Source organism: Apostichopus japonicus, chromosome 8, assembly GCF_037975245.1.
Source record: "Apostichopus japonicus isolate 1M-3 chromosome 8, ASM3797524v1, whole genome shotgun sequence".
NCBI lineage: Eukaryota > Metazoa > Echinodermata > Holothuroidea > Aspidochirotida > Stichopodidae > Apostichopus > Apostichopus japonicus.
The window spans coordinates 42,339,295-42,355,034 of record NC_092568.1 but is presented as its reverse complement, the minus strand read 5'-3'; the positions used below and the strand labels follow the sequence as shown (position 1 = coordinate 42,355,034).

General features: G+C 36.2%; 1 protein-coding gene across 1 annotated transcript in view; it reads right to left on the bottom strand.

The window, feature by feature from the left end:
• LOC139972098 (sodium/potassium/calcium exchanger 4-like) overlaps positions 1–15,740 on the bottom strand; it is a 117,922-nt gene that overhangs the window by 54,687 nt on the left and 47,495 nt on the right. Inside the window, exons 5-6 of the mRNA XM_071979031.1 lie at positions 5,317–5,401; positions 1,969–2,072 (exon numbers count right to left, since the gene is read on the bottom strand). Coding sequence (XP_071835132.1) covers positions 1,969–2,072; positions 5,317–5,401 — 189 coding nt within the window. The remainder of the gene's footprint in view (positions 1–1,968; positions 2,073–5,316; positions 5,402–15,740) is intronic.

Below are 15,740 nucleotides of genomic sequence, written 5' to 3'. Positions count from 1 at the left end.
AGTGGTGCTAACAACAAGCAAAATATAATTTATGTCACTTGATATTTGCACCTCTTGAAAGCCTCAGACCACATCACCTTGAAGACTAAAATGCATTAATTGAGACTACTGCATATTCAAGTTGACTCTAAAATCTGACAGCCTGCCTCCACATCTGGATAAAGTGCGACTGAGTTAAACAGAACTTCCCCAGGCTTTTCCCATACCTCTGTAGCAGCTGGGAGTAGTGTTTTAATATTTGCTTTTTCAAAGTGAATGCAAGGCGCCTAACGATGGGAATTCACAAGGAGCTCACTTCCATTCAAATTTAAAAAGGTCACGTCACAATATTAGTTTTCACAAGGTTTGTTGATCGCGAGGGATTGATTGCTTAACAACTTATCAGAACGAATTCATCTACCAGGACATAAATATTCCAATCTTTAGTATTATTGTCTTCAAACTTCAATGATCAGCTAGCAATGCTCCATCGCCCTAACTTTCTGAAGGTGATAAACCTCTAAGTCCTTTACAGACCTGCCTGCCTTCATCAAAATTCAACTGTATATTTTAATCTTTTGAATATAATATCACAACTGATGCTGATAATTTTGGGAGAATTCTTGCAGACTTGTCTCCATGCATAGCTGTTTAAAGTCTTCCTAAGAGATTGCATCTACTGAGTGTCATTCCTTGAGGATGTTATCCATTTAAACCTGCATGATTATATCTGACTTATGAACAAACAAGACACCAAACACAGCAGTAGCAGCAGTTCAATGTGAAGCTCTGAGAAACCACTCAGCTGTATACAATCAAACTAACACTGTATATATATATCCCTGATATTAAACAGTAGCTTCTTATTAGCCATGCGTATATCAACATTTACTGTATTCTGTTTACAGTTTTCGAAGTCAATAAAATGTCTGTTAATATGAGAAATGGATTTACAGAACATGAGCTGTTTAAACCAATATTACAAAATAACATTAGAATAGAATGAAACATTAACGTATTACTCAAAACTGATACAGATATGCTGATCAATCACACAAGTTAAGATCATAGTTAACATCAGACAGGTGCACTGACCATCTCAAGGGTCAAAAGTCAAGAGATATGTACACTGACCAATCACAAAAGTCAATAGATGATCACACACAAATCACAATAGTCAACTGATGTCTGCTGACCAATCAGATGTGACAATAGTGAATGTAAAATATAGAAGTTTAAAAATGTAAAAGAATGGACTGAATACTCATAAAAATCTAAATGCAAGACCTAAAGAATGATAAAGAGTGGATGCACACCCTTCAGATATAAAAGTTGCTGTAAACAGTGGCAATGCTTCTAGAGATTCAAAGTGTGAGTAATGGGAAATAACCTTGATCAATAGATTTCTCACTGGAACTTTGAGGAGACTGCAAGGTTATCGACAAATTTCTTCACACAAGATGGCTACTACCAGCCTAGGAGAACTGACCATCACACCACTAGTAATGGAATGGGATTATCAGTAATGTAACTACTAGAATCATCAATAATGCAGCTACCATCACTGGCTTAACACAACTACTAATACTGGCCTAGAATTACAAATAATGCAACCACAAATACTGTCCTAATGCAAAGTTACATGTCTGGCCTAGGATTACCAATAATGCAACTACTAGTGCTAGTCTAGGATTACCAATAACACAACCGCTAATACTGGCCTAGGATTACCAATAATGCAACCACTAGTCACTAGTGCTAGTCTAGGATTACCAATAACACAACCACTAATACTGGCCTAGGATTAGCAATAATGCAACCACTAATACTGGCCTAGGATTAGCAATAATGCAACCACTAGTCACTAGTGCTGGCCTAGGATTACCAATAATAGAATCACTAACACTGTCCTGTAGAGGTCTATAATCCAATCACCTTTAATTGCCTACTTCTATAAATAATTGCAATTTGGTGTTCAATAATACTTACTGATCCAGCAAATATTGCACATAACCCGATAATGACGAGAATGTTGAAGACAGCAGAACCCACGATGGTGCCAACACCGACATCGCCCTTAGCAACAAAAACACCTGAAAAGACAATGGTAACAATATTAACATCAGCCTTAGCAACCAAAACAACAGAATGCAAGAATGTGTTGTTGACATGTAGACTGCATGAGGTATAAACTATCAGTTATTAATCTTCCTTTACCCTTAGCATACACCTACTCCATGGATAATATATTTAAATTTCATCACGGTTCACATATTTTGCAGTTCATCCAAGCTTGCTCAAGGAAATTTTATTCACATTTAAGTATTGTGTACTGACAAACATAGAAACAAATATGTTAACTTTGAACAAAAGAAAAAAAAAGAATGCTGCAGAAAAACAATATATGAGACTTTTGTTACACTTAAAGAATGAAGTTTCAAGAATTTGATCCGATAACAAATCATTGTCTTACTAAGAAATGGCAGGCTTGGGATGGAACAGTAGACCACAATCACATGATTCTCATGAATAAATTATCAAATTACCAAAAGCATCTGGAAAGTGGTCTTATTTTATACAAAGTGTCTGTATAGACAATTTTGTGTCACTTCAAGCTACAAAGAAACTCCTACGACATGTTTATGCCACATTCTGAACATTTCCGTACAAACAAGTTGAAGTTTGTTTGCGTGGTTGCAGAGAGTATGAAAACATACATTAAAATACTGTCAAGTTACTGTCAGACGGAGACTTGCCTAAGAGCACCTCCTCAAAGTTATCCAGCTAGATTTAAGCAATATTATTATCCAAATATCAGACCAGAGCTACAGCAGTGACTACTAATGTTCTAATTTTAATATGATTGATGGCTTCAGGGAAACTGGCAGTTTTCCTTATATAGAATCTTCCTATAGGCAAGCAGAGAAGCTGTGGTTTCTACTACAGATATGTCTTACCAAGCTGCTCTGACAGTGAGAGACTTCTGTGGTTTCTACTACAGACATGTCTTACCAAGCTGCTCTGACAGTGAGAGACTTCTGTGGTTTCTACTACAGATATGTCTTACCAAGCTGCTCTGACAGTGAGAGACTTCTGTGGTTTCTACTACAGATATGTCTTACCAAGCTGCTTTGACAGTGAGAGACTTCTGTGGTTTCTACTACAGATATGTCTTACCAAGCTGCTTTGACAGTGAGAGACTTCTGTGGTTTCTACTACAGATATGTCTTACCAAGCTGCTTTGACAGTGAGAGACTTCTGTGGTTTCTACTACAGATATGTCTTACCAAGCTGCTCTGACAGTGAGCGACTTCTGTGGTTTCTACTACAGACATGTCTTACCAAGCTGCTTTGACAGTGAGAGACTTCTGTGGTTTCTACTACAGATATGTCTTACCAAGCTGCTTTGACAGTGAGAGACTTCTGTGGTTTCTACTACAGACATGTCTTACCAAGCTGCTCTGACAGTGAGAGACTTCTGTGGTTTCTACTACAGACATGTCTTACCAAGCTGCTTTGACAGTGAGAGACTTCTGTGGTTTCTACTACAGACATGTCTTACCAAGCTGCTCTAACAGTGAGAGACTTCTGTGGTTTCTACTACAGATATGTCTTACCAAGCTGCTCTGACAGTGAGAGACTTCTGTGGTTTCTACTACAGATATGTCTTACCAAGCTGCTCTGACAGTGAGAGACTTCTGTGGTTTCTACTACAGACATGTCTTACCAAGCTGCTCTGACAGTGAAAGACTTCTGTGGTTTCTACTACAGATATGTCTTACCAAGCTGCTCTGACAGTGAGAGACTTCTGTGCTTTCTACTACAGACATGTCTTACCAAGCTGCTCTGACAGTGAGAGACTTCTGTGGTTTCTACTACAGATATGTCTTACCAAGCTGCTCTGACAGTGAGAGACTTCTGTGGTTTCTACTACAGATATGTCTTACCAAGCTGCTCTGACAGTGAGAGACTTCTGTGGTTGATACTACAGATATGTCGTACCAAGCTGCTTTGACAGTGAGAGACTTCTGTGGTTTCTACTACAGATATGTCTTATCAAGCTGCTCTGACAGTGAGAGACTTCTGTGGTTGATACTACAGATATGTCTTACCAAGCTGCTCTAACAGTGAGAGACTTCTGTGGCTGATACTACAGATATGTCTTACCAAGCTGCTCTGACAGTGAGATCCCTCATAGCATGTTTTTGGTGTGTCTCATGATTACTTGAACTGTCTAACAATAGAATGTCACTACCACAGACAAGTCCAGAATTTATCCTCAAATATGAGTAAACCTTATATAGGAGTTGATGAATAAAAACTATATGAATAATCTGAGGATGTCTAGAATAAGAGTAAAGCAAAATGTCCCCTTTCATTTTTAGCAGTGGTTTGTGTGCATTTAGTTATCATACTCGTGATCATATTTTATATTTGAAGGTCATTTGAGGTCATGAGGGAAAAAGCTTATCCTCCAAGAGCATTTTGTCCAAATCTGCTGAAATGTTGTGGATATAATGTTTGAATGGCAGTGAACTTAAGTTGTTTAATAACAATATTTTTGTTGTAACATGAGGGCCCAAAACAGGGCCTTCTGTGAGGTTTCAGTTATGATCAAATGTAGGTCACAGATCATATGCAATGATTATGAAATTTGTTTTTCAACTTTTTAGTATTCATGACCAGTATGTGTTTTGGTGTGAGTAGTAAAATGTTTTCCATCTTAATTTCCCATCCTTTAGGGAAATAAATTCCACCTGTGGGAGATGTGATCAAGTAAAAAATGTACTTGTTATTCAGGTTTCCTATCTAGTTTGATGTCATTCTCTGTGAAAGGACTACTTGTCAGATTAGCAATTTGAACTTTTCAACAGTTTGTGTGTGGAATACAATATGTGAGAATGACCTAGATATTGTTTGAGCCGATTCTGATTTCTGCTCTTTTACATCTCACTGTATCTCACTGTACGTCGATTGTAAACAAGTTGCAGGTCGTTCTATTATTATATGGGTGCAATTTCGTAATTAATTTTTTTGTATGCAAAATTCAAATAGGCCATGAAAGGAAATGACACTATGCTCCTGCATGTCTTATATTTTACACACAAATCAATGGATAAACTGCTCCGAAATATTGCCAATCAAAACATAATTCTCAAATAGAAGCTTAGCTGAGCTTCTGCAGTGTTTCTACTGGTATCATTTGTTTCCATTCTGTTACACAATGTATGATGTTTCTCACCGTCTCAAAATCCTTGTTGCAAGAAGTCTGAATACAGAAACTTGATAAAGAGAGATTCTGATTTCTGTGTGCCAAATTAAAACTTCAACACTAACCTATGACGGAAGTAAAAAGTTCTGGAGCTGAACTCCCAGCTGCCATGAATGTTGCTCCGGCAACGTCTTCTGAAAATCCAAGTTTCTGTGAAGAGAAAAGATGGAATTGTGGAAAATTGTACCAATAGACAGAAACACTGAATAATTAAATCTACAGTTTGATTCATACCACCACTTTCCGACAGACTTTGCCGTGGCTGCCTGGTTTTGCAAGTATCTTAGCTTTGATTTTGGAAGCTTTAATTGCCCTACATTCATCAGCTGTCCTGGGTTCTTTTTGTAGCAACCCTCCATTTTAATATATACAGCACCCCTCAAACAATACCTTCACCACCATTTCTTTTATCTCCTTAATGTACGATAGAGTATTGTAAGAATATATGTACTATAGTTTAGACTATATATTGTTTACTTCTATTTATGTTTGCAATTCTCCACCAAGTTGGTGGTGGGAGTTTCTTGTCCATGATACTCACAGCTATCTTGAATTATTCAACATTTCCTGATTCTATGCATTAGAAATGTCATGATTGCTTGCCTTTCAACAACAAATGCAAACTACGATGAGAATATTTGTTACTTTAGACAAGACCTTAAGATGTTTGAGCATGAAGATTCTAGGCCAGATCTATTAACAGCTGACATTCTCTGACATTTTCAGAGACGACTGAACCTCAATTGCTATTTTACGGAAAGCAAAGCTCTACTGTAGAAAGCACAATGATTTCTAGTGAATTCAGGGCCCATTCATATCTGGGAATGAGCAATATGTACAGAAAATTACTCACAAATTTGCATATAAATGTAGAGTGTAATCCAGGCATGCATTCTACAATGAATAGACTTACACATTATTTGGGAACCACTCATCCAATCAGTATGGCTATATGAACGCAACATTGATTTGTTCAAACATCTTCCACCCTGATATCAACCACAATGTTTTAATATAAAGCAGAATTTTTATAGGGAAAAAGGGAGATGTATTGGAGGGTGGCATTTTGGCCACTAAATTACAGTTGAGAAAGATAATATTTATTCTATGATAACAGCCCCACTTCCCTATTCCTCTGTACCACATGATACAGTCTTCATAACACTAACAGCCCCATTTCCTTTCTCCTCTGTACCACATTATGCTGTCTTTATATTTAAATTTTTGAAAACACAATGTTGTTTTGATTATGTGATCACAAAGTAGTGAGTTATGACATATTTGAGCTGATCAGTGATTGGCCATTTGTTAGAAGCATTTCGTCTTATTGCTACATCCCCTTCCATCTCATCAAAGATCTCAGAGCATTGAGAGTAAAGTACTTGATCCTGGATGAGCTGAATCTCACATCCTCCTAATAGGATGAAGATGGTTTAAATCCAGACAGAGTCTTACAAGAAACATTGTGAGTAGCCTGCCCAGCCGGCCGGGAGGACCTCCAAAGGGTACCGTCCAAAACAGTAGCAGAGCTTTATGGAGCACTGTGTAACACAGCTGCTTGTGTTCAGGACAAAATTACATCTCACCAATATAAATATATGAGCATTAAGACAAGCAGATTTCTAGGGGATGCATCTAAGCCAGGCACAATTGACATTTACCAATATTTGGGCTGATTTTACTTGATAACGAATTCAAGCCAAAGTCCAGGTGATTCATACAGACTTCTTACTGTCAGAGGGAAACTAGTGCCAGGGATAGGAATTAGTGAACCGTGAATCTGTATTTCTTAACATTTTAAATGCAAGTGGTTGCTTTAGTTTCCATGGTGTGGATCACAGTATAGTTTATAATACCCTATACATTTCAAGCTTGAAGAGTATTTCATTTTTATTTTCAATGTGACCAGCTACAGAAGATCAGTTACAATTGGTAATTGTATAGCTGTTCTGATTTCCAATTCTCTTTGTTAAACATAATTAATTCTGGTAATTGATATCACTTACCAGGTCAAGTAATAGCATTTATTTCCTTGACCATCTAAATCTATGACAACCTACAAAAGTTTAATGAAGAAATACATAGTGAGCAGCCATCCTCAAATCGTGCACTTTGTTACAAAAAAGAGTGTCCTTGCCACCAGGGTAGAGAGATTTGTTAGAAATAGTCACAGCAGCATATTAATGACCATTGGGAAGGAAGTGACTGAGGCAACAGAGAAAGTCGATCAGCAAACTAGAGGATTCCTTTTAGTTACGATGAAAAGCTTTTAAAATATCAATATTTCCATGAATAAGTGTAACAGCAGTCATGCTATGAAATCAATGTGAATTTCAGATTCCTTCAAGCTTGATGTAAACATCCCTGACAGCAGTTTCCTTTTTCGTGACAAGTGAGGAACAAGCTACACACGTAGCTAATAGTTATTCTCTTATCCGGCTCAAGTGAGACAAATGTAACTAATTTGTTACAACATGATGATTGGATAAACTTAAGAGACAGAACTACTAGAGAGTACACTCAGAATTCATGCTTCAAGGACAAGGGTTTCAAGAGATTTTCATCAACTAATGCTTCATCACGCTAATATTCAATCAAACATCATCGGCTAAATAGACACATATAGTAATGACAGATGAAGTGTAAAGCCATGGTGGATATACACAGAAAAATTACAGATGAAGTGTATAGCCATGGTGGATATACACAGAGAAAATTACAGATGAAGTGTACAGCCATGGTGGATATACACACAGAGAAAATTACAGATGAAGTGTATAGCCATGGTGGATATAAACAGAGAAAATTACAGATGAAAGTGTAAAGCCATGGTGGATATACACAGAAAAATTACAGATGAAGTGTATAGCCATGGTGGATATACACAGAAAAATTACAGATGAAGTGTATAGCCATGGTGGATATACACAGAAAAATTACAGATGAAGTGTATAGCCATGGTGGATATACACACAGAGAAAATTACAGATGAAAGTGTATAGCCATGGTGGATATACACACAGAGAAAATTACAGATGAAGTGTATAGCCATGGTGGATATACACAGAAAAATTACAGATGAAGTGTATAGCCATGGTGGATATAAACACAGAGAAAATTACAGATGAAGTGTATAGCCATGGTGGATATACACAGAGAAAATTACAGATGAAGTGTATAGCCATGGTGGATATACACAGAAAAATTACAGATGAAGTGTATAGCCATGGTGGATATAAACACAGAGAAAATTACAGATGAAGTGTATAGCCATGGTGGATATACACAGAGAAAATGACAGATGAAGTGTATAGCCATGGTGGATATACAGAGAAAATGACAGATGAAAGTGTAAAGCATGGTGGATATACACAGAGAAAATTACAGATGAAAGTGTAAAGCCATGGTGGATATACACAGAAAAATTACAGATGAAGTGTATAGCCATGGTGGATATATACAGAGAAAATGACACATGAAAGTGTAAAGCATGGTGGATATATACAGAGAAAATGACAGATGAAAGTGTAAAGCAAGGTGGATATACACACAGAAAATTACAGATGAAAGTGTAAAGCCATGGTGGATATACACAGAAAAATTACAGATGAAGTGTATAGCCATGGTGGATATATACAGAGAAAATGACAGATGAAAGTGTAAAGCATGGTGGATATATACAGAGAAAATGACAGATGAAAGTGTAAAGCATAGTGGATATATACAGAGAAAATGACAGATGAAAGTGTAAAGCATGGTGGATATACACAGAGAAAATGACAGATGAAAGTGTAAAGCCATGGTGGATATACACAGAAAAATTACAGATGAAGTGTATAGCCATGGTGGATATACACAGAGAAAATTACAGATGAAGTGTATAGCCATGGTGGATATACACAGAATATTACAGATGAAGTGTAAAGCATGGTGGATATATACAGAGAAAATGACAGATGAAAGTTTAAAGCATGGTGGATATATACAGAGAAAATGACAGATGAAAGTGTAAAGCATGGTGGATATACACAGAGAAAATTACAGATGAAAGTGTAAAGCCATGGTGGATATACACAGAAAAATTACAGATGAGGTGTATAGCCATGGTGGATATACACAGAAAAATTACAGATGAAGTGTATAGCCATGGTGGATATACACAGAGAAAATTACAGATGAAGTGTATAGCCATGGTGGATATATACAGAGAAAATGACAGATGAAAGTGTAAAGCATGGTGGATATATACAGAGAAAATGACAGATGAAAGTGTAAAGCATGGTGGATATACACAGAGAAAATTACAGATGAAAGTGTATAGCCATGGTGGATATATACACAGAGAAAATTACAAATGAAGTGTAAAGCCATGGTGGATATACACACAGAGAAAATGACAGATAAAGTGTATAGCCATGGTGGATATACACAGAAAAATTACAGATGAAGTGTATAGCCATGGTGGATATACACAGAGAAAATTACAGATGAAGTGTATAGCCATGGTGGATATATACAGAGAAAATGACAGATGAAAGTGTAAAGCATGGTGGATATACACAGAGAAAATTACAGATGAAGTGTATAGCCATGGTGGATATACACACAGAGAAAATTACAGATGAAGTGTACAGCCATGGTGGATATACACACAGAGAAAATTACAGATGAAGTGTACAGCCATGGTGGATATACACAGAGAAAATTACAGATGAAGTGTATAGCCATGGTGGATATACACAGAAAATTACAGATGAAGTGTATAGCCATGGTGGATATACACAGAAAAAATGACAGATGAAGTGTATAGCCATGGTGGATATACACAGAAAAAATGACAGATGAAGTGTATAGCCATGGTGGATATACACAGAAAAAATGACAGATGAAGTGTAAAGCCATGGTGGATATACACACAGAGAAAATTACAGATGAAGTGTATAGCCATGGTGGATATACACAGAGAAAATTACAGATGAAGTGTATAGCCATGGTGGATATACACAGAGAAAATTACAGATGAAGTGTATAGCCATGGTGGATATACACAGAGAAAATTACAGATGAAGTGTATAGCCATGGTGGATATACACAGAGAAAATTACAGATGAAGTGTATAGCCATGGTGGATATACACAGAAAAATTACAGATGAAGTGTATAGCCATGGTGGATATACACAGAAAAATTACAGATGAAGTGTATAGCCATGGTAGATATACAAAGAAAAAATGACAGATGAAGTGTATAGTCATGGTGGATATAAACACAGAGAAAATTACGGATGGCTTGAACATTTGAAACTAAGAGTGTATTGAAAGGATTTATGCGTACTATAAAATATTATATATTAATAAAGTTTCATTAGATTTGGGGAAATGGACAGGATTCTGATCACTAAATGTTACAAATTGCAAGAAAATGAAGAAAAAGGGGCATTAGACATAGAATATATAGAGCTCATCAAAAAGCACTACAACAGCAAATATGGCATTCAAAGAACTAACTAAATGTGATTTATTGATATTTTTCCTCCTTAATACATCATTTGGTTGTTGTAAACCAAAACATCAGTTACAAGTTTGCAAATGAAATTGAAAACGCAACGTATTGGAAGACCCCTGCCGGGTTCCCCTAACATACAGGAAAAACTTCATACAGTTCATAATTTTATCATGAGAAAATCCTATCCGAAGGGACATTGAAGTCTACTTGTATTCTCTGTATAGACTAAGAGTGCTTAGTTGCAGTAACCACACTACTATGGTCAGCCTCATCATCTTCTCTTCTCAATAAATAAGCCTCTAAGCTTGTCCTGAACGTACCAGTCGCCTCTCTAAAATCAATATTAACGTAACCAGCCAGAACGCTGCTAAAAGCATTTTGTCAGCCTCACAGTCAGCCTCATCGGGTTTACAAAACTATTGACAGGTCAACTTTGGATTCAAAACAGATGTGAGATACACGCTGAAATATCGGATCCTAGATAAATGTCATAAAAGGAGCTGACCAGCTAGAAATAAATCATTCCTGTAAATGTATTGAATGTCTAAACTCAGTCAACTGAAAGTATGAATAGTAGTTTATCGAAGGCTGCACAGTTAACAATGTAAAACAGGAAGATCTCTACATTGACATACCAAATGACATCTGAGTAAAAGCAAAAACAGGTTCTAATTATTATCTACTCATGTATTTACTTTCTCATTTTATTTTATGTAATCAAAGTTCTGTGGACTACTTTTTATTCTGTCGAACTCCTCATCTGAAGTGGAACTGAGTTAAGATATTCCAGTAATACACTAGATTAACTTTAGCCTAGAAACTACCTTAAGAGTCATCAAAAGTCCTTAAATCTTTCACAGATCTATAGAGTATCCATGTGGAAGCATGACCTTCCGATTCAAAGCTTTTACACACCCCACTGATCCTTGAGAAATATCTGCATTCCTTGTCCTTCATATGATCAGCTGAAATTTACTTCTTAATATGACATTGCATCCACTATACTGACTCAAGCACTCTACAATGAATACTACACATTTTATTTATACAGAGTAATACAGTTCCTTCAGTTAATAATTATTTAGTGAAACAAAAGGTGTGGGTTGGGGGGGGGGGAGGGAGCCCAGTGTCTGGAAATGTTGTCACATCTGTTATTCGATGCTATCTGGCTGTCCTCAAGTAAGTGGTTCAATTGTTATTTCTGTGGTAATCAACCCTCTCCTGAAAATATAGCCAGTGTTTTACTTTGGGGTGCCCTGTTTCTGTAATAGAAAAGATTATCTAGCAATGCTAAATACATCAATTTCATTAACAGTTTTCTTCATGTATCTGACATAATGTATAGTGAGGGTGTACAACATACTTGATCTTAGTTATTCAGTGAAAAGAAGTGTGATGTGACAAACAATAAATTCACAATGTCACAGTCTGTCCTGAAATGACCATTGACCTCTACAATAGGCTTCTTGTGATACATCAACATACTAAATGTAATATCTGTCCTTGTTGAAATATTGTGCAAAGCATGGTTTTCACACTGGTTTAACCACTGGTGAACTCCAACGACCATTGACCTTCCCCTACAACATTAGGCGTCTTGTACTCAATGTGGTACAATTACATAACAAATATGCGATCTGTTCAAGCTTCCCTTGGGATATTATGTTTGACCTCCAACAAAAACAATTAGCTGTCTGTACTAAATGTGGTACTTCTACACACCAAATATGAGGTCTGCCCAAGCTTCCCTTCTGAGATATCGTGTATAAAAGATGTCTACAATTTGACCCCTGGTGACCCCAGATGACCTTTGACCTCCACCAAAATATATAGGCTTCTTGCACTTTATGTGCTTCATATACATATAAAATATGAGATCTGCCCAAGCCTACCTTCTTGAGATATCTTGTTTACAAGGTTTTCGCAATTTGACCCTGGTGACCCCAAATGACCTTTGACTTCCATTAAAAACAATCAATTTCTTGCACTAAACATATTACTTCTACACACCAAACATGAATGGTCCAACCTTCACTTCTTCAGATATAGTGTTTACAAGTTGGGCCTCACAAACACACATACGCCATCATGAAAGCAAAGGTTACGATTATCATTGAAACCGAGATATCATTTGTCAATGTAGAATATCCTCAAAACCCATGAAATTTCTTGTACCTGGTCAAAATGAATTCAAATTGCTTTGGGGTAAACATTGTTAGGTTTGATAATTTGTAAACTTCACAACCATGTAAAAATTGTGCCGGTTTTTGTTACAAAACAGATCGCCACCTATGGCAAATTTGATTGATTAGACTGCTAGTGAAACCTTTGCTCAAAACAGTGTACTCAGCATCAAAGGATGCAAAAAGTGACCTTACTAATTTCCACAGCTTAAAACTATTTGAGAACACTGTTCCTTACAGTCTGCTATCTAAATAAAGATTGGTGCTGAACAATACCAGCGTGGAAAAATACTGGTTACTTTAATATTCATATAAAACTCAACATTGTCAACTCTGTTGAGATTTATATGATATTCATCTTCAAAAGATGAGTTTCCAAAAGCGGTTCCTCAGTATGAATTGTTGACTTTCAACATAAACTTAAATCCCAAACTGTGCCCTACTCTTGTAACAATACTTCTAACAATTAGAAAGACAGCTCATCAGAGTAAGATATATATATCAAAGCCATTCTAAATGGGCCATGCAAACTGTGAGGTTTGGAATCTTTGTCAATCAGAACAGTTGGCACGTTTTACTGCTGTACTCTCAGACCACAAACCAATTCCAGTATTAAGTGATCTCTGATTCAGAGATTAATGGCAGCTGGACATATTATAGATACTCCATCCACTGTAGACCAAACTCCCAGTTGAGTAAGATGAACTTTAGACAACCTGACCTTAAAAGAATAGCAGTTACAGTAGACTCCAAATGTCTCATAGGAGAGAGAGAGGGGGGGGGGGATGTCAGTAGGGTTATTAAACTTTCATGATCAAAATTATTACACCTAGAGACGAAGGCCATTACATTCCCATGAATTAACAACATTATTAAACATTGATGCTGATATTAACAACCTTAAGTTGGGTTCTGTAGTCTCCCCTGGTGGCTATTGAACAAGGTAAACTTATAATCCCTTTACCTTAATAAGTTATCCTGTAGCTTGTTATCAGTTATAAGAAATAAAGAATCCTACCTCCAAGCAAGACTTCAATTTAAGCATCTCTAAGTCTGAGGACTTGCACCCTAGTTTGAAGACTCATTAATGCATCTCTAGCTAACATTTGTATAACCAAACTAATTTAAAGGCAGTTAATATGTTACTGACAAAAGAAATTAATTGTTTGTAAAATAAAGATAAAAAAATATATAAAAAAACTCCAATCCACATGGTTATGTTGATAAACAGAACTAGTCAGCTGTTACAGAGTCATAAATTATTTAAGTAAGTTCATCAAAGGGCTTATAATTAACTAATTGGTCTCAGTATATAGGTTGTCAAGGAGAAATTTCATTCATGTAGTATTACATAGTCAGCAGAGCCTTTCAAGGATTTGACCGAACCAGTTGTCTGCCTGTAATACAATGGTTGTGCGTAGCATTAGAATGTGCACATAGATCATAGCACATTCAGTACTAACGGTAATACAATGGTTGTGCATAGCATTATAAAGTGCATAGGTGGACATTCAGTACTAAAGATGATACAGTGGCTGTGCATAGCATTAGAATGTGCATATATACTGTAGATCATAGCACATTCAGTACTAAAGATGATACAGTGGTTGTGCATAGCATTATAATGTAACAGTTATGAGTAAGATGCATGACGAGGGTGCTAGTAGCCATTGAGAGTTATAATTAGGAGTATTATTAGTTCTTGCAAGAGGATCTAAAATACATACATCATTTATATTCCTGACTTTAATAAGACTCACTGATTCCATTCAAGCTCTCCAGCTACAAAACACTGCATGTGAACCAACATTAAAACCAGGCATGAACGTAATAGTCACCTACTTGTGTAACATGTATAAAACTTACAATTTGGGGATGATTTTATTTAGACAATAAATTCACAGGGAATAAATAAAACCCTGAACTGAAGTTAAGAAAAAAAAATATTAAATAATGCTCCAAGATCACAAGATTTATTAAATTTCACTTCTCACCCTAAAATGTGTTTTTTGAAGATAAAAATCATGATTTTAAGAGAATGGTATCCTTAGATGTGAGATTACTAAGTCATACTAAATACACTGAATAATAATTACTATAACCTAATGAAACAGATGTACAATGTCCATATACTACTGTATGAAATTAGAATGTTATACCTGGTAATATCAAAGTGCCAGACACTTGGCTCTACTTCTTCAATTCCTTATGCACTGTACAAATTTTGCTCATGAATATGCATAACGGTCTTTACTTATGTGCCATTTTTTGCTCTTTCCATAACTTCTAGACTGTGTATGTGGGCTTACTGTACCATATATGTCTCAAGCACCTTATTTATATACAGCATTCCCATATGTCTGTACCCTATATTCTAGCAATGCAGTGAAATTCTGAAAGTTGTATGCTCTATCGAGCATCCATGACTTTAATGGGAGGCCTAGATAAAACTACACCTGCGCTGAATATCTTTCTAGCACACAGAGAACCATTTTCTAAATTCAGACTTGTTGAATGTCAGAAACTTAACAAGAAAATACATTGCTGGTACACATGTAGTCAGAAGTTAAAATTTAATTTAAAGTACTGTATAGTGCATAAAGTTTGTCTACCTTTATTTTTCATAAGAAAATATTTATATACTATGACAAGGCTACATACATAGCTTGACAAGAGAAGCTATACCTAATTGCAGCAGCTATGTACCTAATAGCAGAAGCTAAATATCTAATTGCAGAAACTATATACCTAATTGCAGCAGCTATAGCTAATATCTAATAGCAGCAGCTATAGCTAATTGCA